The sequence below is a fragment of the Centropristis striata genome, chromosome 6, assembly GCF_030273125.1.
Source record: "Centropristis striata isolate RG_2023a ecotype Rhode Island chromosome 6, C.striata_1.0, whole genome shotgun sequence".
Taxonomy (NCBI): Eukaryota; Metazoa; Chordata; class Actinopteri; order Perciformes; family Serranidae; genus Centropristis; species Centropristis striata.
Genome location: NC_081522.1, coordinates 30,949,250 through 30,971,402, shown reverse-complemented (window position 1 = coordinate 30,971,402; position 22,153 = coordinate 30,949,250). Strand labels below are relative to the sequence as shown.

The window sequence follows — 22,153 nt, the reverse complement described above, 5'->3', positions numbered from 1 at the left end:
ACATAATGTATTGTTATTTTCCCTTTTTATGCTTACTTTCAATACATCTGCTGATATGTAATTTTCTTACAATAAAACTCTTATGTCCGAGGGTACTGAATCAAGCCCTTTTCCTAACACAAGGGATGGGCGACTTAAATGCTGCAGGGGGCCACAATTTTTCATCGACACTACCACAGGGCCACATATGGGGCCGTGCACTTAACCAGATATGATGAAACTGCAATTTTTAATATGTTTACAGTGCAGTAACTTAACATATTTCATGCTCAAATACATGTATAACAGTATGAATAGGAATACAAAAGGTTTGAAGCAAATAAAAAATAACCACTTACTGTGATTTCTTTTATTTTTCAGTGCAAAAACGGCAGACCAACTTTAATTGCAAGTAATTTTGTGCATTTTTACACTGCACTTTTAAGATTTCATGCTCAAATGCATGTAGTTGTCCTGAGGGCCACTTCAAGTGAGGGTGCGGGCCGTATGTGGCCCCCGGGCCTCCAGTTGCCCATCCCTGACTTGGATGAAAAGCTTCAAGGCTTCATGGGGCTTCATCTGAGGGTGTTATGGTGATAATAGAACAGAATGAGAAATAATAAGTAGACTAAGAATAGGGCACAGTAGGTTAAATAACACACTTAATATAATAGGAAAACATGCAACTGGTGAGTGTAACTGTGAGGAGAGGGAGACAGTAGAACATGTGGTAACAGCGTGTCCTGAGTATGAAAGGGAGAGGGAAAGGATGAAGGTAGAGATGCAGAAAGCAGCTATAAGAGGAGAAAATTTAAAAAAAAAAACATAATAGAAGGTGGGAAATCTAGAGAAGGGAGGAAAATCCCTCTGAGATTTCTTGCCACAACTGGACTAATTCAAATAATATAACAGAAGGAAAGTATGAAAGAAGTTAAGTCCAGCAGATGGAGGTAAATGCAACGAAAAGGATGCCAACTGCCAATAAACACCAAACAGGAAGAAGAAGAAGGGGTTTCATCTGGCCATCACTAGAATTCCTGGCCATCCCTTTTCCTAACACTGTGATAAATGGGTTTCAATGTATTCCAACGGGCGCCCCTCCTGGCCAATCAGGGTGTGTGCAGCAGTTTCGACACCGCCCCCTCCTGGCCAATCAGGGTGTCTGCAGCAGCTTCGACACCGCCCCCAGCGGCCGCACAGGCGCACTGAGCTCCCTACTGCCATTTTGTGGCAGAGGATACTCTGCTAAAGCGGGAGAGGGATTAAAACAAACTGCGAAGAAGCCTGCATTTCTTACTGGCCTGTTAAACTTTGTAGCACACACTCTCTGCTTTCGGTCGAGTTAAACGGCAAGAGAAACACACAAACAAGAGGTAAAGTATCACTACTTTTCTGATAATAAGGGGGGGAGTTTGCAGGATCTTTAATCGGCCTCTAGGTGTCACGATGGGGCTCTGGGTGTCCGGGCAGCTCCGTCGGAGAGTGTTTGTCTCCCTCTATCGTTATTGAAAACCCCGTCAAAATACGTTTAAATAACCCAAGTTGTAATAAATGTATACATTACATACACATTCCACGCGTGTCTGTGGAAGTATAATCGAGGATAACTTACGAATACTTCGGCGATTTGGTTGGAGAGTTCAGGCCGAGGCGTCCATTTTCCTCGCTCTTTGTTTCCCGTCTTTATGGAAACTGGCGGGTTTAAGTTATCGCTCGTAGCTAACCCTTAGCTTGTCTGCAATAATATACGCCGACTGTAACACAAACAAACATCCCTACAACCAATATGACATAACTACGGGGTTGCACGCATTCACAGGTGTCGCATTTTACTTGGAAGTTACTTTAAGCATGTTGCATAATATAAAACTAGACCTTTTGTTTAAAGAAATCAATGTAGCAACTAGGCCCTTCCCCACCCTATCCGATGCCCCGAACATTAGTTACGGCTCAAAGTGTACCAGAATGCCATAAACGTAATCACAGCAATATTTGTTATGCATTAAATCAACCTAATTCGTTGCTATATCGCATCTGAAATGAAAGTATAAGCTTTCCTGTTAGACTGTAACGCTGCAAAGACAATGACGAGGCATTAACAGCAACACGGTGAAAACACTGATTAACCAAAGATCATACACGACTTTTGTTCCGTCAAAATGACTCATCTCCCATGGTCAAATACTGCATCTATCTTGCTTTTTTCCCCCGTCATCTTGCTGTGGTCGGAATTGGCAGTCGTTGTTGTTGCAGCCGTCGCCCGCTTGTCTCTTATTCTAAGCCCACCTAGAGCATCATAGCCACAGATATATATTATAGCAGAGAGCTCCCTCTACGATTCGGCTTGGAGAGCTACAAAAATACCGCTATATAAATTCTGTGCAAGGATGCGTCAGCTGCCCTGGTGGTGCTGGGCGCTCACTTTCACTGCCATGATGTCGGGATAAATTCGTTGTAACGTTACCATGAGTCAAAGACTTTATGAAGGCCTGCACCAGAGCCTCCCCAGCTTTCACCATTTGGCAACATGAAGACAAGTGGACATGGAAACCTGCAAACAAACAAGATGTTATTGTCACTAACACGCAGACTCTGCAGCAGCTGCACTCACTGTCAGTGATGATATATCGTCACACTTAAAATAATCGCCTAAGTTATTTTTTGTTAAATTGTTTTTTTTCCTAAATCATCTCCTCATGTCGCCGGCCACCTATGGTAAAATCGCCTATATCCTCAGTTGATCAGATCATGTGATTTTACCCCTTTAAGATAATGGCCTATGTCAAGTGTGTGACTTAAATGGATTTATTATGCCTAAGTCAAAATAAAATGTGACTTAGGCAATTTTTTGAACATGCCTTTGTGACTTAAGCAAGATATGGTAACACACCTTCAAAATAAAGTTTTATCATATCTTGCTTAAGTCACAAAGGCATGTTCAAAAAATTGCCTAAGTCATTTATTTCTCTTAAGTTACCTAATTTACACACAGTGTTATTACTATACCAATAGCCATCCTTTGATACATTATCTTTGAGTGACATGATCAATAAATGTCATATGTTACACTTTTGGTGAAGTTTTTTTGTGTTTCCTGCAAAACTTGAAAAAATGAGTTAGGTGATTATTTTAACAGGGTGACGATATACGATTTACAGTCACCATGTTGTTTGTATTCTACCTATTTCTACCACAATGTGATGCTGTGATGTTTTAAGTGATTTGAGCAAATATACTTGACCATTGGACCTTCGTCCAAAATAGTCATGTCGCCATAACGAGTAAATACAGGCAAATGATGCAAGCAAGGCTAAATGACTCACTTATTGTTGGACTAAATATTCAAATCATCAAGCAACATAAACTATGATTTATAACACAAATTACACCAATTAGGTGTGTCACAGAAACTTAATTTTGACATACTAACCCCATTGCAAAAAAGTTGGGATGCTGTCTAAAACGTAAATATTACAATGCAATTTTTTTAAATTCTTTGTGACATATTAATTGAAAAATGACAGTTACTTTTGTGTTTAATCTAATAACATTTTTATTCTTGTACCGGTAAATATACACAGCATTTTGTTTTTATTTAGATTTAACACAACTTCCAAACTGTTTTGTAATCATGGTTGCATTTTTTTACATTTAAATATGTGTTATAAACATATACTTAAAACTCTGAAGGAGTTGCAGTCAAATAAAACAACATAGTACACAAATGAAAAATATGTGCAGATATGGGGACTTTTTGGCCATTTATAAGAATATGCCCCTTTCTTTATGGATTTTGCACCAATGTGACTGCAAAGGTACACAGAAGACTGCTTTCTTAGACGAATTACTTTATCAAAAAAAGATTTGATGTATTCAATATCCATTGTACATTTAATTTAGTACATTTTCAACTACGTCTTCATCCTTTGAGGAGTTTTGCCCCACTTTACTGCCCGTTCACTGATTGCACCATTTCTAAAAGGTTTCCATATCAGTGCATATCAAACAAAATATACATACCAATACATATATCTTGCTCTATTGATGTTAAATAAAAAAAAATTTATGTATTTTTGGTCAAGAATGGGTGTTTAGTTGTCTTGCTCACCACTTCACTTCATATCACTTGGTTGTGATAGTACACTGAAGAGGACTGCAACATTATCAGCTGCTAAGTCAGAAGATTAAAAAGAGAGGATTGTTGCCGTTTGGAAGCGCTCAATAGTAGAGTGAATGTATCTGCCCATCACACTGTAATGATGTGTGTTCCCCCCCCATACACTTTTGCAGGTTTACAGTCAGGTAGCAGCCTGAACCCTCAGGTGAGCTCAAGTGTCTTGAACAGTTTAAGGTGAATTTTGGCATTTTTCAACCATGACCCTATAGACCCATGTTATAGTGCCAAAATGAATTATGGGGATAACCGTTTTCGAAGTTGGTCCAGTATTGAAGGAAAGTGCTGCAGCAATAACCAGCTCTCTTCCCCAATACTGGACCGTTTTTAAAATTCTGATTCATTCATTTTGACACAATAACATAGGGAAATAGGTCTAGGTTAAAAATGAATGAAATTCTCTTATTACATTGTCAGCAATGTGTAGGCTGTAAAGTCTGTCTATACACTAATAGAAACATCACTATATAAGTAAGTGCAGCTGTGTAACATTTCCCTCTTCCCTCCCTCAGGTTGTCAGGGACAGGCAGGTAGCAGACAGTTGACTCAGGAAAGCTCAGGGCTGTATCACAACCCTGCAAGCTGCAGAAATCATGACACTCAATTTTTCATTGATATTCCAGGTAACACCTGTAGTGTTAAGTGCCAACAAATTTAAAACAGTTTGTTGTTGGAGATGTGTCACACTCAAACATACCTTTTTTTTTTTTTTTTTTTTTTACTAAACTCAGGTCAAAAGTCAGTATTGAGTGGTTACTCTGTATCAATCAAAGAGACTGAGATTTGAAGCAGCTGATCGTAAAGCGCAACTTAGCCCTGTTAGCTAACTCACTGTGGGTGGATTCAATATTACGTGAATTTAGCATGTACAAGGGTTGTATTTGACTTTTGAGTGTGGTGACTACACCAACATGAACCTAGAATAAATCGGGCGGAAAAAAGTCTCAGTCATGGGTCAGCTCCATTTTGGGAGTTAAACAAGTTGGTGTGAAGAAAGGGTCTGCGGGTTAATAAGGCAACAAGACTTGTTAGTTAATCTCTTCTGTTGTTTTTATGCCAGTGACATACAGGGCCGAGGAATTATGTACAGGTGCATCTCAATAAATTAGAATAGAAAAGTTTGTTTATGTCAGTAATTCAATTCAAAAAGTGGAAATAACACATTATATAGGTCCATTACACACAGCATGAAACATTTCATGACTTAATTTATTTAATTTCTTCTTATTATAATGATTATGGCTTACATTTAATGAAGACCTAAAAATTAGTGTCTCAAAAAAATGTCTAAATTACAAAAGACCAATTTTAAAAAGTATGTTATGGAAATGTTGGCCTCTGAAAAGTATGTCCATCTATATGCACTCATATACTCATATATGCAACCAATACTTGGTTGGGGTTATTTGACTTGAACTACTGGAAATGGACTTTTCCATGGTATTCTAATGTATTGAGTTGTCGATCTGCCTATCCAATTCTTGTGATATTTCAGGAACTTCTGAAGGGAATTCCTTTCCAACTTGTCACAAATGTCCACTTAGTCAGGAAAGGTCAATGATGTTAACTTGCATCTATTTAATTCTCATGAACACAATATCTGGACTGTGGAGGCATACTACTGCAAGCTAGTAATTCTAGTTTTAGTATTATTTTTGAAGACCCTTATCAGTTAGCTGTTTCTTTCAAGTTGCAGGAGGAATCTGCATATTCATTTATGCTGTGAGACTGTATCCACTGGTACAAATAAATGGGGGGAAAATTCAGTTGATGGCAGTAAAAGCTTGAGGGTGATATAATGCACTGCTAAATAATGTCTGTTTCCACAATGCCATGTTTACAGTTCCTACCCAGCATGGACGGAGGGCCAACTGAGGGTGTAGGGGTGGTGGAGGTCCCCACCAAAGACTTCCCCTCCATCCAGGCCGTTCACAGCCAGGATGCCATGGTGGCAGACCTCCTCCAGCAAGCTGCAGAGGCCGGGGGTGTAGTAGAGGGACAAGCAGGAGTCGTCCTGGAACAAGGTTCTTAAGAATTATCTACATTAAATGGTCCCATATTCAAGATATATAAAATGTTTGAACTGTTCAACTTTTGTCTTGTGTAAATATCCACTCTGAATTCTGGATTTATTGCATTCTGTTTTTACTTGCGTGTTACAAAGCATCCAGCCTGTTGGGTTGTAGAAGCAATTACTGCAAGTTGTTTTTGGAAAAGGCGTTGTAGGGTTTTAGTCACAGTAATGTTATGTTTCAGGTCACGGGGAAGGAATGGTAGCCAGCCAGGCCCAGCAGCACCTGATGGAAGCTGGGGTGGGAGTTAGCGTGGACGGTGGAGCGGGGGTTGAAATGATGGTTATGGACTCGCTGGATCCCACCCTGTTGCAGATGAAGACTGAGGTAAGCTCACTGTTATGCACTTTGTGTTTTATGTGACATGATAATTGCCTAGTCTTGGCAGCTAAAGCAGGATACAGGCTTGGTCACACAAGAAAGTTTCATGTGTGCTGATGTCACACTAGTATAAAGGGATACTTTTATATTTTTGAAGTTGGGTTGTATGAGGTATTTACCCACAGTCCAATGTATTCCATGTAGTAGATGATGGTCTGCACGTTCCCAGGTTTGAGAACCAGACGCACTCCAGGCAGGAAACAGACTGCAGACAAGGACTGACACAAAACAGATATTAAACCCATAATCAAAGCCCCACCCTAAAAATGTTAAACCCGTTTATGTGTACGCTATATAGGCCTGTCATTATAATTACTATATCGACTTTTACATGCTTTTTTGTGTGTTTTTTATGTCTGTCTCAGTGCGATTGTTTTTGTTAGCAGAGCCTGAAAGTCTATTTTATTTGTTTTGGTTGTAATTTATTTATTTACGTTTTGTTTATCTAGGATATTTTAATATTTATTTTCCACATTTCAATTCCAATGTTCAATATTCTAGAGATTTAAAAATTAATTGCTGTGGAAAAAGATGTACTTGTTATGCTCTAATATCGTTAGAAAACTAAAACCACACATTGATACGATACTATCATTTATCATGATAGTTTCTGGGAAAATGTATCATCCTAAATGTGTAATTGTGACAGGCCGGACGCTATATTTACAATATGTCCACCAGTTTTTGTTGATATCCACAGCTGTTTCATTTGCCACTAATTTATGTCAACCATAGAACTTCTATTGTTTCTGTGCACACATTGACCATTAGTAAGTACCTCATACAACCCCACTTCAAAAAATCTGAACTATCCCTTTAATAAAGGAATCGCTACAACTTAGGGTAGCTCACCTGCCGGTCAGAGGATGTTGCATCACTGATGATGCAGACTGTCCATTAAAATAAAGTTGATTTGCAGGTGATAGACGCTGCTGTGGGAGGATCTTCAGCTGTGGGTGTTGTTGGAGGGGTAGCAGCTCACCAAGCAACTGTAACAACGGTGGACCAGACTCAAATCATCACACTACAGGTTGGCAACTTCCTGCTGTTCATCTTTTATCCTTTTTCATGGAAAGCTGGATGTTATTTTATTCAGTCTCAGTTGTTGCATTTGTCTGTAAACATCGCCTGTAGATTCCCTGGATCTGTGTGCTGACCTCAGCTCTCTGTTTCTCAGGTGGTAAACATGGAGGAGCAGGCTGCTCTTGGTCTGGGTGAGCTCCAGCTGGTCCAGGTTCCTGTTTCTGCCTCCACTGTTGAGGCCCTTCAGCAAGGCACCTTTGTAGACACCACTGCCATGCCTAAAGACGGAGACCCAGTCATCTGTCACACGCTGCCGCTGCCTGAGGGCTTTCAGGTACACAGACTTTAACTCAGATGTATAAAACAAACATGTAACTGCATTTGAAAATTAGCAACTGCCTCACTGGCAGTATTGCACCTAATTACAGTACAAGTTTGAGTCACTTTTACATAAAAGTCTCTTTGAATCTGTCAAACATTTTTGTAATGCCTCAATTGAATGCCATCACGTTAATGTAAAGGCTGCATAAGGAAGAACAGAAAAACAGTTTTTTCCACCTCCTAGCTATAATAAATGTATTCAGTTATCTTATCCACAAAGAAAGTAAAACCAGTGATAAACTACAGGAAATTTGAAATTGCTGAGGAGTGTCTGCTAATGTCAGTTAAAATTGTTTTTATCGCTATTGTACTGACAGACTCCATGAAAATGGACACTTATCTTGATTAGCCCCATGTTCTGTAATATAATAACTTATGGTTAGAAGATAGTCTGTGGAAGGTGTAGCCTTCTGACTTTGGCCGACCATATTCTTCACAAGCTAATTGATTGAAATAGTGATGGTCCTCGCTGCTTTCTCTGCTAGAGAATATGTCATTTTCAGCTGCATGTAAGAGTGAAATGCACTGTAGAATATCATACTAGAGAGCAGAGCTGCAACACAAGCAGACTGAGGTGGACAAACACAGTTCAAGAAAGAAACAACTAGCATTTGATCATCTTCAGCTTTTAAAAGAGAATTTCGACTATATATATATATATTTCTATTAATTTATTTGTAACATAAACGTGCATTGTACAAATAAGTGAACCATTTGCTCATAATTCCCTCAGGCAGATAATGTGTCTTCAGCACCTATAGAAGAAAAGCAGACACAGTGACTTGTCCTAGTGATTAATTGACTAAACCATTATTGCATTCGATGTGTAGGTAGTTAAGGTTGGAGCTAATGGGGAGGTTGAGACAGTGGAGCAGGAGGAGGGAGGAGTCGCCCACCCTGGAGAGGAGGAAGATGAGGAGGTGGGGAACCAGCTGCTGGAAGGAGAGGATGAACCCATTCAGCCTCCGAATGATGACCCAAACTGGGCTAAAGACCCAGACTACCAGCCCCCATCTGGAGCCATCAAGAAGTCCAAGAAGGTAAGATAGCTGTGTGGCGTCAGTCTCTTTGTTATTGGGATGTGATATTCTTTTCTGTAATTGAAGTGGACTTGTACAACATGTTGACCTTTCATTGTCATCAGCTTAAAAAGGAGGATTATGACTTGTTTTTTGTCTTGATTGTCCAGGGTAAAAAGAGTCGTCTGCGTTACGCTGAAGGAGATAAGGACATGGATGTCAGTGTGTATGACTTTGAAGAAGAACAGCAGGAAGGCCTTCTGTCTGAGGTCAATGCTGAGAAAGTGGTGGGCAACATGAAACCACCCAAACCAACCAAAATCAAGAAGAAAGGTGAGACACTGCTGTTTGTTAAACATAATATTTTTTTTAAAGAAAACCATGGAAAATGGCAAGATATCAGCTCTTAAATTGAACTCTTAAAAAAAATATATATATTACAATTTTTGTTGTTATCATTATATTTGTCCGAACAAATGTGCCTTTAGTTGTACCAAGAATAAAAATCAACAAGTAATTGGAAGAAAAAGTCTAATAATTTTTTCCATGACTGTCTGTTCTTTTAACTGCAACAAACTGTGATACAGTAAACTGTCATTAGGGACTAATATCATCTGTTATTAAAGGGTTTTTATATGTGTGTGAAGAGTTTAGTTTTCAGATGTGCTCCAGATGTGTTGTTCAGTGTGCCTTTGTTTTTGCACAGGGATAGTGGCTGTGGGATTGTGATACCATCACTGTAATTGAATGCGAGGCCCGTGTTTGTCATTGTTGTTTGTCAGGAGTGAAGAAGACGTTTCAGTGCGAGCTGTGTAGCTACACGTGCCCTCGGCGCTCCAACCTGGACAGACACATGAAGAGCCACACGGACGAGAGACCTCACAAATGTCACCTGTGTGGAAGAGCCTTCAGGACGGTCACCCTGCTCAGAAACCATCTCAACACACACACTGGTATGCACTACCACATCATTCATACGAACAACAGACCCAAAAAGCAGTAGAGATTTAAGGGTTAAGAGCTTTTAATGCCATGCGAGTATAGCTGACACTTGTCTTGTTTTTGTTATTTATGCAGGAACTCGTCCACACAAATGCACAGACTGTGACATGGCTTTTGTGACTAGTGGAGAGTTGGTCCGTCATCGCCGCTACAAACACACACACGAGAAACCCTTCAAATGCTCCATGTGTGACTATGCCAGTGTGGAGGTAATATGAGCTCTTGTCTGCTTTGGGTTTATAAAGTTTGCTTACTACATCTGCTACACTAATCTTCAGAGTAAAGTTTACATTCGCATAGCACTTGAGGGAAGTTAAAATGTGTTTTTTCCAACAAATGAATCCACTCTGTTTCGGACAGTAGATTTAAAACTGCTATAGATGCATCTTTTTCTGCAGTGTTCTCATATGTGACTGTATATTTGTGTTTTGATGGTGTGTAGGTGAGCAAATTAAAGCGTCACATTCGTTCCCACACTGGTGAGCGTCCATTCCAGTGCAGTCTTTGCAGCTACGCCAGCAGAGACACATACAAGTTGAAGAGACACATGAGGACGCACTCAGGTAAATCTGACAGCATTATTGCTTTTCTGCAGTAGCACAGCAGTGGAGGAGGAGTGGCAACTTTTTAGTAAACCTCCCATATGGGATTATTATTGACTCTTGTCAATCACCCCTAACTACAGAACCATAATGAAAATAATTTTTTAGAAATTGTGTTAAAACTAGGAATGGGCGTTTGAAAGAAACCTGCCAACTAGATTATTTATTATGTTAATGATCAATTCATTGATTAATCATTGCATGCATACGTGGGCAAAATAAAAGATATATATACTGTATTGTGCTAAAGCCTGTTTTGATAATGAACGCTTTTATTTTGAAATGATGAAAAGAGACTTGATCCTGTCAATCGTAAAACAAACTCACGTGAGGTGATACTGTAAAGATAATGTCAAGGAGTTCAAGGTTTTATGTTTTAGCCCCTAAGGAGCCATGATGTTAGTTTTTACAGCAATCTTGCATATAAAAAAAAATTGAACCTAGTAATTCATGCTAGACAGGTTTGATACAGTAAGCTAGTTTTGCTCCAATTAATACTCTTGTATTTCTCTGTTTTATAATTGTTATTGCAACTTTCAGTTTGCAAACTGTAGCTTTATCCAACTTAATTCTCAGCTCAGTGGCTTATTGACGTACGGCCGCAAAACTGGATGCTCGGTCGTGTTTCAGTTCAGTGAGTACTGATACACAGTCATAGATAAAATAAAAAATTACACAGATCGATTAAAAATTCCACATGATCGACCAAATTTTTAACGACCAATAATCAATTAATTATTCTGATCCCTAGTTAAAACAGAAATTAGGAGACACTGATTGATGCAGGATTGTCTGTACTTGTGGGATCATTCAAACATTGTGTTTCATAACCCATACCCTATTGTTACCACTTCCAGTTCTTTTGCATGTCTTTAAAGTTAGATTAAAAAACATTAATGAGACCAAGGATAAGTAATAAACCTGTATACATTCTCCATCCTCTTCTCAGGAGAGAAACCTTATGAGTGCTACATCTGCCACGCCCGATTCACCCAGAGTGGAACCATGAAGATGCACATCTTACAGAAACACACAGAGAATGTGGCCAAGTTCCACTGTCCACACTGTGACACCGTCATCGCACGCAAGAGTGACTTGGGTAACACAAACACACACAGTGTATATATATAGCAAAGTTACAAGAAGTTTTTACTTTGCTATGTTATTTCCTTCCCCTAATATTTTCTCCTGTCATCCATGTGTACAGGAGTCCATCTTCGTAAGCAGCATTCATTCATCGAGACTGGAAAGAAGTGTCGTTATTGCGACGCCGTTTTCCACGAACGATACGCTCTGATCCAGCACCAGAAGTCCCACAAGAACGAAAAGAGGTTCAAATGTGACATGTGTGACTACTGCTGCCGTCAGGTGTGTATTCACAAATATCTGCCTCTAGTTTTATGTAGGTTTATCATCTTGGCAAATGAGGAGTTTTTTTACATATTAGGTATGGGTCACCAACGCCAATTCCATTGAAATTATAAAAAAATATTTACTAACAAGTTTATCTGAGTTGAGTGTTGCCAGCCATGATAAAGGTTCTATGAGTTCTGATTACAGGTGCATCTCAATGAATTAGAATATCATAGAAAAGTTTATTTGTCAGTAATTCAATTCAAAAAGTTGAAATAATACATTATATAAATCCATTACACACAGAATGAAACGTTTCATGTCTTAATTTATTTAATTTCTTCTAATTATAATGATTGTGGCTTACATTAAATGAAGACCTAAAAAAATTGAATGTTACAAAAGACCAATTTTAAAAAGTATGTTTCATATGGAAATGTTGGCCTCTGAAAAGTCTGTTCATCTATATGCACTCAATGCTTGGTTGGGGCTATTTGACTTGAACTACTGGAAATTGACTTTTCCATGATATTCTAATGCAATGAGATGAGATGCACCTGAACACAGTTGTTTTACTGGACGAGTAATATGTTTGACCTGCTCTCGGCGCGAGAAGAAAAGTCAGGTGATCATCAATTCTGATTCTTCTGCTGGGGACCATGATTTCTATCCATCCAGTAGTTGTTGAGATATTTCAGTGTGGCCCTTTACATTTAAGATGTAAATATCTGGAAATAAAAGCTAAAATGCTAAATCTCTTTATCTTTTGATGTCTAAATGTTACAACAAAAATAAAGTAATTGGCCGCTCTGTTCAAATAGGAGGAGACTGCTTTATCGGTTTTGGTGGGCACTGTATAATACTGTCGGTGTAACTGTGCTCTTTGTATGTGTGACCCATGCTGCTGGTCCCAGGAACGCCACATGGTCATGCATCGTCGAACCCATACTGGAGAGAAACCATACGCCTGCAGCCAGTGTGAAAAGACCTTCAGACAGAAGCAGCTGCTGGACATGCACTTCAAACGCTACCATGACCCCAACTTCGTCCCCACCGCCTTTGTCTGTCCCAAGTGTAGCAAGACCTTCACTCGCAGGGTAATAACACTTTTACTACCTGTCACACACCTAAAGTGTACTCCTGAGGTCCCCCTAAAACTGAAATCAGAGGGTCTTTAGCTTCTGTAATGTGACGTATCTCTTAGTAAAAAGGAATATTTGTGGGGTGTACAGCTGCAAAGAGATTTAAATCAAATAATTCGGATTTGCTCGGACTACTAGAAAGCGGGTAGGCACAGAGTTAAGCACAATATGGAGCTTGAAAGGACTGTTATGGCTCTGCACTCAGAGATCTTCCCCTGTTGTAAGTTAGGTACTGTAACCCCAGATTCTATGAATTTTGTTGTTTTGCCCCCATCCAAACACAAATGCCTTCCTATGTCTCTCTCTACTGCTCTGCTAGCTGCTACCACCCATAAATGGTAAAGCGGGGTTTTATCAGACAGCTGTGGCTAGCTAGTTGTCAAAAATGTAATTTGATTGGATTCATTTTTGTAAACACCTTGAGTGCAGGATGAGTAGTGAAGGGACAACGAAGCTTCCTGAACTATTTGCTTTATTTACGGGGCCCACTAGATGGCTCTCTTTGTGCAACAAAGGGTTTAAAACACACTCAATCACATTGATAAACCTTTTTTTAAGCCAAGATTGCCATCTAGTGGTGCAAAAATAAAGCAAATGGTTCATGAAGCTTCATTGTCCCTTCACTAAGGATGAGTCATTAGTCATTCGAAACAGTTTTACAGGAAGACGAAAGAAAGGAGATTTCATGTAAAAAAAAAAAAATATATATATATATATATATATATTACCTGATTTTCAGAAACATATTTGCCATATATCAAAGATAAATGAACAATTAACACAGGGACAAAGGGTTAAAACTGGGAAATCTTCAATTTCATGGGGACTTAAAGTGGTTCAACGTGGCCTAATAAGTGATAATCTATGTGTACTGTTGCAGAACACCATGGCGCGCCACTCTGAGAACTGCAGTGGAGAAGTGGAGGATGCTGAAAATGGAGCTCCCACCCCGAAAAAAGGAAAGAGAGGAAGAAAGAGGAAGATGAGGAGCAGGAGAGACGAGGATGATAGCGGTAAGAGTTGTACACTTTGTGCATGTTGTTGTTTTGGCTCTGTCCTGAATAGTTTATCTGACGTCTGTCAACGTTTGTTGAATTTCCGTGTCTTGCAGAGGATGATCATGCTGAACTTGATGATGAGGACGAGGGTGATGGTGATGAAGAAGAAGCATCTCTGCTACAGGAAGAGGAGTTGCCAGACAGCATGGAACTGGACCAGGCCCCTCCTGCCATCCCGATACCAGCTCCTGACGAGCCACCAGTCAAGAGGAAACGAGGCCGACCCCCAAAGAACGCCCCCAAGCCTCCGACACCCAGTAAATCTGTCAGGGTGGCTGCTAAGGCTGCTGCTTCTGGTGAGAACACTTACAGGAATTACTAGACCAGTTGATGTTGATTATTTTCATGGAAAACAGGATATATATTAAGTCTTTGAGTGGTCACGTGTAATATTTAAGTACTGCACTTTTGCTGAAATATCATCATAATGATATTTTGAGCGGGGAACAGTTTACAAAATTCAGCTTGGTTTGTTTCATATCATGGTTTTTGAATATATTTGGTACATTTTTTTGTTAGGAGTTATGATTTCAATATGCTTTACATATGTGTATTTATTTAACAAATAGCTAACAACTGTTTGCCAAACAAAATTCTGGCCAAAATATAAGTAAGTGAAAAGCTTCTTCATTGTCAAATTGGTGAGCAGGGCAGAGCCTCTAGCATGTCATATCTGGTGCTCCAACAAGTTGCTACACCATGGATTAGTTTGCTTTGCCTTGCCTGCTTGCAGCAATGAAAAAAGGTAACCACCTTTCTAACCCTCTCAGGGAGGAAGAACACCTGCTTTAATGAGACTGCACACTTTGCTGCAAGATTAACAATGTGTGTAAAGCTCCTAATCTGAAGCGGCCCAGTTCAGCTGTTTCATTGACTGCCCTCACAATGTTTTTTCCATTGTCTGTGGTGACAGGGACGCTGCTGTTGCCTCTCTTCAGTTTCCATTCTGTCACAGCTTGTTTCAGTGCTTCAGATAAATGAACACTTGTGTCATAAAGGGGTCGTGTCTGCAAAACAGATCAAGGCTGAATTCATGTAGAAGGCAGTCATAGTTAGGTACAGGTACACGTAACTATAAACAGCCAAAATGGTCTTTTTCATATAATAATTCTTCCACTCTACGGGGTATTGTACTTTGTATGTAGTGCATTACATTACTTTTTTATTTTGCTAGTAATGTGTCAAATAAAAAAAATAAATAACTGAATAGATCTCTAATAATAAAAATACACGGCATGAAGGTTTAATTTTCAATGCAGGTGCTACCTGGTCGTTGTTTTATTCCCATAATGCAGCACTTCAGTGTCTCTGTTGTTGTGTGTTGCAGCTGCTGCCATTATTCAGGTAGAGGATGAGAGCACCGGAGCCGTGGAGAACATCATCGTGAAGAAGGAGGATGGTGACCCCTCCGCAGCGACGACTCTGGAGCAGGGAGTGGCCCTGACTGTTGAGGGGGTGGGGCTGGACGGGGAAGGGGTGGAGACTGTTGAGCTGGCTGTGAACGAGGAAACAGCGGCCGCCGCCGCCAACGGAGACCTGACACCAGAGATGATCCTCAGCATGATGGACCGGTGAACTCAACACAGCCACACATGTAGCTGGACTATAAGTAAAATTGGCAAATACACATTAGCATTTCCACATCCTCGGCCTTCACCTCATGTACCATCTGTGTGAGCTTGTAATGGCAGCCATTGTGCCACTATTGAAGCGGCATCAAAAACAACCATGCACAAAGAGGGGAAGCCACATGTAAATACGTACACACACATCCATGTACATCAACTGCATACTGATGTCCGTGGGTCCCACAAACACACACACACACGCAAAGATCTTACTGCACATACCTGTGTCATCTCCCACATCACATACAGATATCGTCCAAGCTAACGACAGACTGCTCTCTGCTCCTAAATGCTAATTTAGTTTGAATGTCTTCTGAATGAATCAGTGTGTATTTTGCTCCTTGTTTCTACCCAAAGCCACATCCTGTGTCAGTCTCAGCCCACACGCTCTGCAGTAATGTTCAGTTCCTCTGTGTGTTGCTCTGCCAAAAGGAGACATTACTTCATCTACTTTACTTTTCATTTTGATTTTCTGCTGTCCCGCTTGCCGTTCTTGCAACTATGCTGATTTTGCAAATTCCAAGCCTTTATATGTGTATATATAGATATAAATGTAGTTTTTCCTAATGAAACGTAGTATATGGTATTTGAGTTTGTCTCCGAGATACCACTTGCTCTCAGTCATATGATCTGTATATTTTTTTCCCCCCAATTCTTTATTCATGATCGAATGGGCTCAGGCAAATCACAACCTTAAGTCAGTGAAAAGTGATTTCACCTTTTTAGTTCACATATTTGACATCCACACTGCCAGCAGCCTCGTTCTAATGGAAACTTTTCTTCAGTCAGCTCATGCAAATGGAATACTTGAGATAGCTGCTAATTTAGTTTTACCAGCACCAACAGAGTGTTAGATAAAGTTACTTTCAACTGTTTTCTATTTTCACCCACTCTCTCACTGATGATGAGATGATGAGACATTATGAAGGAGGTAGTTTGCCATCACATACACATACAGTACATTGAAAGATCCCTGCCAGTTGGAGAAAACACAGATAATCCTGATTTAGTTGGTAAAATATTGTATTATAGTTGTGATTTTGAACATTCCAAATACTTAGATTAACATTATGTCTATGCATTTTAATCATCTCATTTTGAAATAATGGACAGTGGCACACACAAACTTTGTTTTGCAAAGCCAATCTTTATATTCCCGTTAATTGTATTCAGTCCCCAGTTAATATGCTTGGAACAGTTATTAAAGACCACATTGTGAGTTAGTGTTATTCAGACAGCCCTTCCCCCACAATAACCAACGATCATCAACTGTTGCAGGTGGTTTTGCATGTAAAACACTTTTAAACCTTTTTTTCTTTTTGGTTTCTTGTGAACTTTTTATTGTTTTTAAGTAGCTGATCTGGAGATATATTGGTTAAAAGGGAAATTGAGGTTTTCATGGATGCGGTAAACATGTTACAGTAACTGAGTCTGTAAAAGGTGATTTATCCATCATGCTTTCCTTCCACAGATGACCCCCTCTTAAAACAACCAAACTGAGTGAACTTCTATGAACCACTATCATTTTTTTCTCTGCACTGTTCTGTTACATCTGCCTTCCGCTCTCCTTGAACCTTTTAAGGTTAGCTTCAGATTAAACTGTTTGCCACTCATTTAAAAACTTGTACTGAATGAAGTCCAGAAAGATGTATGTACAACACAGCCTTCTCGTTCTTATTTGGCAGGTTTCGTACTGTTTTCTGTACTATGTGACTTAAGTAGGTAATCAAGATGGCTATTCCACAATATTCTCAGCCCTGGACTAAAGGTGTGTTAGCCTAAGTCTAGTAGTTTCATTTGCTTTGGGCTTTCCGTGGTCCATTTACAACTGTTGCTGGGTCAGATCACCTATACCTGATTTGAATTGACAAAAACACAGTTAAAATTGTTTGTATGAATCAAGATTAGAACAAAGAGGTTGGTCCAAATTCAACAAATCATATAATGAGTCTTCTGAAAATGCTAATTAATCCTGAGACTGTCCTCGTGAGCTTGACCACAGATTTGATGGTTGTTAAGTGGCCTTTCCTTTATTATAAGACCTGTTTTTGTTAGACGGAACCATTTCCTCTGTAGCATAACGTTGCAAGAACCATGGACACAGAAGATGTCACAGAAAGATAGTAGTGCCAAGAAACTGAGTGTCTGAAGAAATCAATGTCAAATTGACACCTTAGTAAGAGTCTTTCAGAAACACCAGTTGTGAACTGCTGTGCTCTGAGATCTCCTTCTGTAAAAATAAGAAAGGGCAAAATGTTCTGCTATCAACCCATCATGTAATTGTTCTGCAGACAGACAGATGAAAGATTGATGTTTGACTGTTCTAATACCAACAGCATTTTTTTGTTTGTTTGTTTGCACTTTGCTTGTTTGTTTGGCAGGAGAATTGAGAGAGTGGTTTTAAAACGGTTTTAAACACATCGCTGTTTTAAGACCAAGAAAACAGAAGAAACCTTTGTCATGTCATTTTTTTGAAGATGAGGCACTGTACAGCTGATGAAAAATAAAATCATCCTAATGGGCCCATGACTGCTGCATGCTTTTTTGTCTTTGAATGTCTATTTAAGACCATGGCTCTTTTCTGGGTCAATACAGCAAAATACATGTGGAAGAGCTGTGTGATTATGAATGAGGATTTGGTTTCATCCAGAAAACCAATTCCACATACAGAAAAGAAAAGGCAGAAGCTTGAGACCATTTGCTGTATAAACAGTAAAGGAAGAAAATATGAAAACCAAAATCATTATCAAAAGCATGGAAAATGTCTAGATATCAGCTCTTAAATTAAACTCTAATAAGCTATTTTTGTTATTATATTGATCCAAAAAAATGTGCCTTTAGTACCAGGCATTAACGTGAACAAGAAAATTAAGAAAACAAGGGTGGTCTAATATTTGTTCCATGACTGTATATGGAAAGCAAGGCAGTTATAAAAAAAAAAAACATGTAAACTATTAATGCATTTATTTTTCACACGTTGACAACATGTTAAAATTTAGACAATTTGGCAACTCTTCCTGTTTGACAGGTGAGAGTCATAGGTTCTCATTGGCTGCTGATCCCTAGGGTTAAACCATTTCTCTAAGCCTAGGGGTGGATGCCTACCACTATTTAGTCACAGGCCTCCATAGTTGACGTCCAAACTACAAGCATGCACAGAAGCATTTATGCTTAATTGTCGTTCACTGTAGTGTAGAGTTGCTTTTTTAGCTATTTTCCTTGAACTTTTTTTAGTTGCGTGTGTACTGGCAACCACTGTACATAAGTCTTCACCTCAACGAAATTAAGAAGTGAGAGTCTGAGTTTTCCTGCCCACTATCTTCCACCACACTTGAGCTAGACTATTTTACATGGAGAGTCTGTATTTAAGGTTTGAGGTACTGAAACTACCACAAACATTACAATAGGTTACACTAGTTTGGCTTCCAAACTAGTGTAATGTCAAAAGACATCCTACTCACATGCACATTTTGAACTGAGATTTAAAGAGACATATCATGAAAAACTCGCTTTTTTGTTGCTTGTGTTCAGACCATAGACTGTATAAAATGGTTCAGACATGTAGGATGTCTAAAGTGTATACAAACCCACAAACTGTGAAACGAGAAAATGGAAAAACTCAAGTAAAGAACAAACACCTCAAAATTGTACTTAAGTAAAGTACTTGAGTAAATGTACTTTTACATTCCACCACTGAACAAGACAACCCAGTCAGTTTTTATGGGCATGCCTCAATCAGAAAACATGGGATTCAACAGACCATTCAATTTGGCTTCCCTTAGTATGTCACATGCAGCCTCCCACCTGGCCTCTGAACCCCCCATGACCAAAGTGGATGCCCTGGCAGCCCATCACCACACTGCTCTATCCCTCAACTTTGACTCTCTTGTCCCCCTTAACACCCGGTCTGTTTCCTTGACCTGCCCAGCCCTCCAGTACACCTCCGAACTCCGCTCCACAAAAGCCTCTGGTTGTAGAGACTGTACAAAAGATCTCAAGTCAAAAGTCAAAAGTCACTTTATTGTCAGTTCTGCTACACGTGTACACATACAGAGAACTTCTCTCAGAACCCTCATTTAAAACAAATATACACATACACAAGCTATATACAGAATAGAAAAAAATAAGCTAAAAAAATATGCAGACTAAACATAGGGTGAATTCGGGTAATGTGGGACACTTTTTGCAATTTTGACTTTGTTATATTTTTCTAAATTTAAAAATATTTTATGTAATTTCAGTCACATGACCTGATGGTAGACCAATAGTAAAGGTTTTGATGACTATATTTACTTTAAGCAGGAAATAAACCAGCGAAACCTTAAGTGTCACACATTACCCGAATCCACCCTATAAAAGGCAAAATATACAGGCTGAATAGTGCAAATGGTTGTAAAGTGTCTTAGTGTCTTATCTGGCATCACCGTCCACCTGGAAGCCTACAAATACCACATTAGGTCCTACAAGGAAGCTTTCTCTAAAACCAAAACTCATTCCAGAATACCATCAAACCACCTGATCCGCCACCTTGACCCCCTCCACCATCCAGGTGAACCTGACCGTTGCTCAAATTTCATGGAATTCTTTCAGGCTAAAGGGAACTCCGTCCATCAGCAACTTCTGGACTTTTGTACTGGAGTCGTGTCTTGGTACCCAGCAGAGCCCAGGACAAGCTCCGCTCCAGTAAGTCCAGAAAGAAGACGCCAGAGTTCTCAACCAAACCACGTCGCAGGTTCGAATCCCAGGACTGACAGGTCAAGGACTGAAGTGCCCTTAAGCAAGGCACCTGCCCCACAACCCCCCAGTGTTTTTTCACTTGTATGTAAAAAAAAAAAAAGCTTTATTTTAACTTTATTTATATATGATATGTGGACAAGCTGAGAAAGCCAGTTGAAAGTGCAATCATAGGAGCTTTCAATGAAAACTATTACTATTTTTAATTTACATGCAAATAGGCAGCTTTGTAGTTTTATTATTTATTATTATTTCTGCTGTTTTTGTGTGTATAAATGGTAAAGGGGAAAAAAGGTACATTTCCATAGAAACCTGTGTCTTTTGCTTGTATTTTCGGTTCCTGGCAGCTTTATACTTTGCTAATTAAAATAAAATGAAAAATCTGACTGATAGCCAAGTTTGTGTGGAGAAAAAGGAGCCATGCATGTGATGTAAGGACAGACTGAAAGATGCTAAACAGACAGAAATGAATGCATAGGAAGTTGACAAATTTCAACCAAAATATCCTGGACTTCAGAGGTTTAATAAAGGATAAATCTATATACTTTTACCTCTCGTGGAGGATTTAAGTTGATACTTTTACTTGATCCAACACTCCACTTGCTTGCATGGCAGCTCAGTCGTCTCTATGTTCACTACAGTAGTGACTCACAACATGGAACAGGATGTGTGTGTGTTCATGAGCGAAAAGAAAATGTGTGCACAATAAGCAAGAAAAAATGACGCGTATGTGCATTGGTGGAAAAGAGAAAGTGGGTGCAGCTGTACACAGAGACATCTTGTCGTGTGTGTGTGTGTGTGTGTGTGTGTGTGTTTCCACACCTTTTGGTATCTTCACCCTACATTTTTTGATTTCTGCTGCTACGTATCGACATCTTCCTGCTCTGCTCTTCACACTTCAGCTCTCACTGGATGATTTTTACAGATTTATGCTGATTGTTGATTCAGATAGGATGAATCTGTTATTACACCTGGACACATGGTCTGTGAAATACATGTTTCCCTCCATTATTTCTTGATGATGTGGTGTGAAACACTCCCAACCAGTTTTTTTCAGTCAGGAGAGCTCACACATGCTGGAGGTGGGACACTGGAGGAGCAGTATGATCACGGCTTGACTTTTTGTGCATTTTTATCATCAATAATATTGTTCTGTTGAAGTCTACAGTATGAACTGCATCTCTCAAAACATGCAAGGTAAGCTGAATGTCTTAATGACACTTTGAAAATATTACAATAGAGCCGTTATGGACACCATCTTTGGTGTCAATAACCAATAGCTTTTAAATGCTGTACTCCATGTCAGTGATGGAAAGTAACTAAGTACATTTACTCAAGTACTGTTCTTAGGTATCATTTTGAGGTACTTGTACTTTACTTGAGTATTTCCATTTTATGTTATTTTATACTTCTACGTCACTACATTTAGAGGAGAATATTGAACTTTTTACTCCACTACATTTAGCTGACAGCTTTAGTTTGTTTTCAGGTCGAGATTTAACATAAAAAGCATGATCAATTTAAGCAATTTAGACATTTTTTAAACTAATTAAGCCCTATCTGGGCAACAGTAAAAAGTTGCTTCCATAAATGCATCGATAATAA

General features: G+C 39.3%; 1 protein-coding gene across 2 annotated transcripts; it reads left to right on the top strand.

The window, feature by feature from the left end:
• The first annotated feature begins 1,207 nt into the window (after positions 1-1,207).
• ctcf (CCCTC-binding factor (zinc finger protein)) lies at positions 1,208-18,106 on the top strand. 2 transcript variants are annotated; one of them, XM_059335007.1, is made up of 18 exons: positions 1,228-1,352; positions 4,270-4,301; positions 4,666-4,776; positions 5,997-6,177; positions 6,410-6,552; positions 7,526-7,636; positions 7,784-7,963; positions 8,841-9,050; positions 9,200-9,362; positions 9,812-9,982; positions 10,107-10,240; positions 10,474-10,594; positions 11,583-11,732; positions 11,841-12,001; positions 12,901-13,083; positions 14,009-14,141; positions 14,240-14,482; positions 15,514-18,106. In XM_059335007.1, exons 3-18 carry the CDS (start codon positions 4,747-4,749, stop codon positions 15,759-15,761), a joined length of 2,562 nt encoding a protein of 853 aa, XP_059190990.1. In that variant the 5' UTR covers positions 1,228-1,352; positions 4,270-4,301; positions 4,666-4,746; the 3' UTR covers positions 15,762-18,106. The 2 variants fall into 2 exon arrangements, with proteins under 2 accessions (XP_059190991.1, XP_059190990.1); XM_059335008.1 differs by lacking the exons at positions 4,270-4,301; positions 4,666-4,776 and having other exon boundaries at positions 1,208-1,352.
• Positions 18,107-22,153: the final 4,047 nt, after the last annotated feature.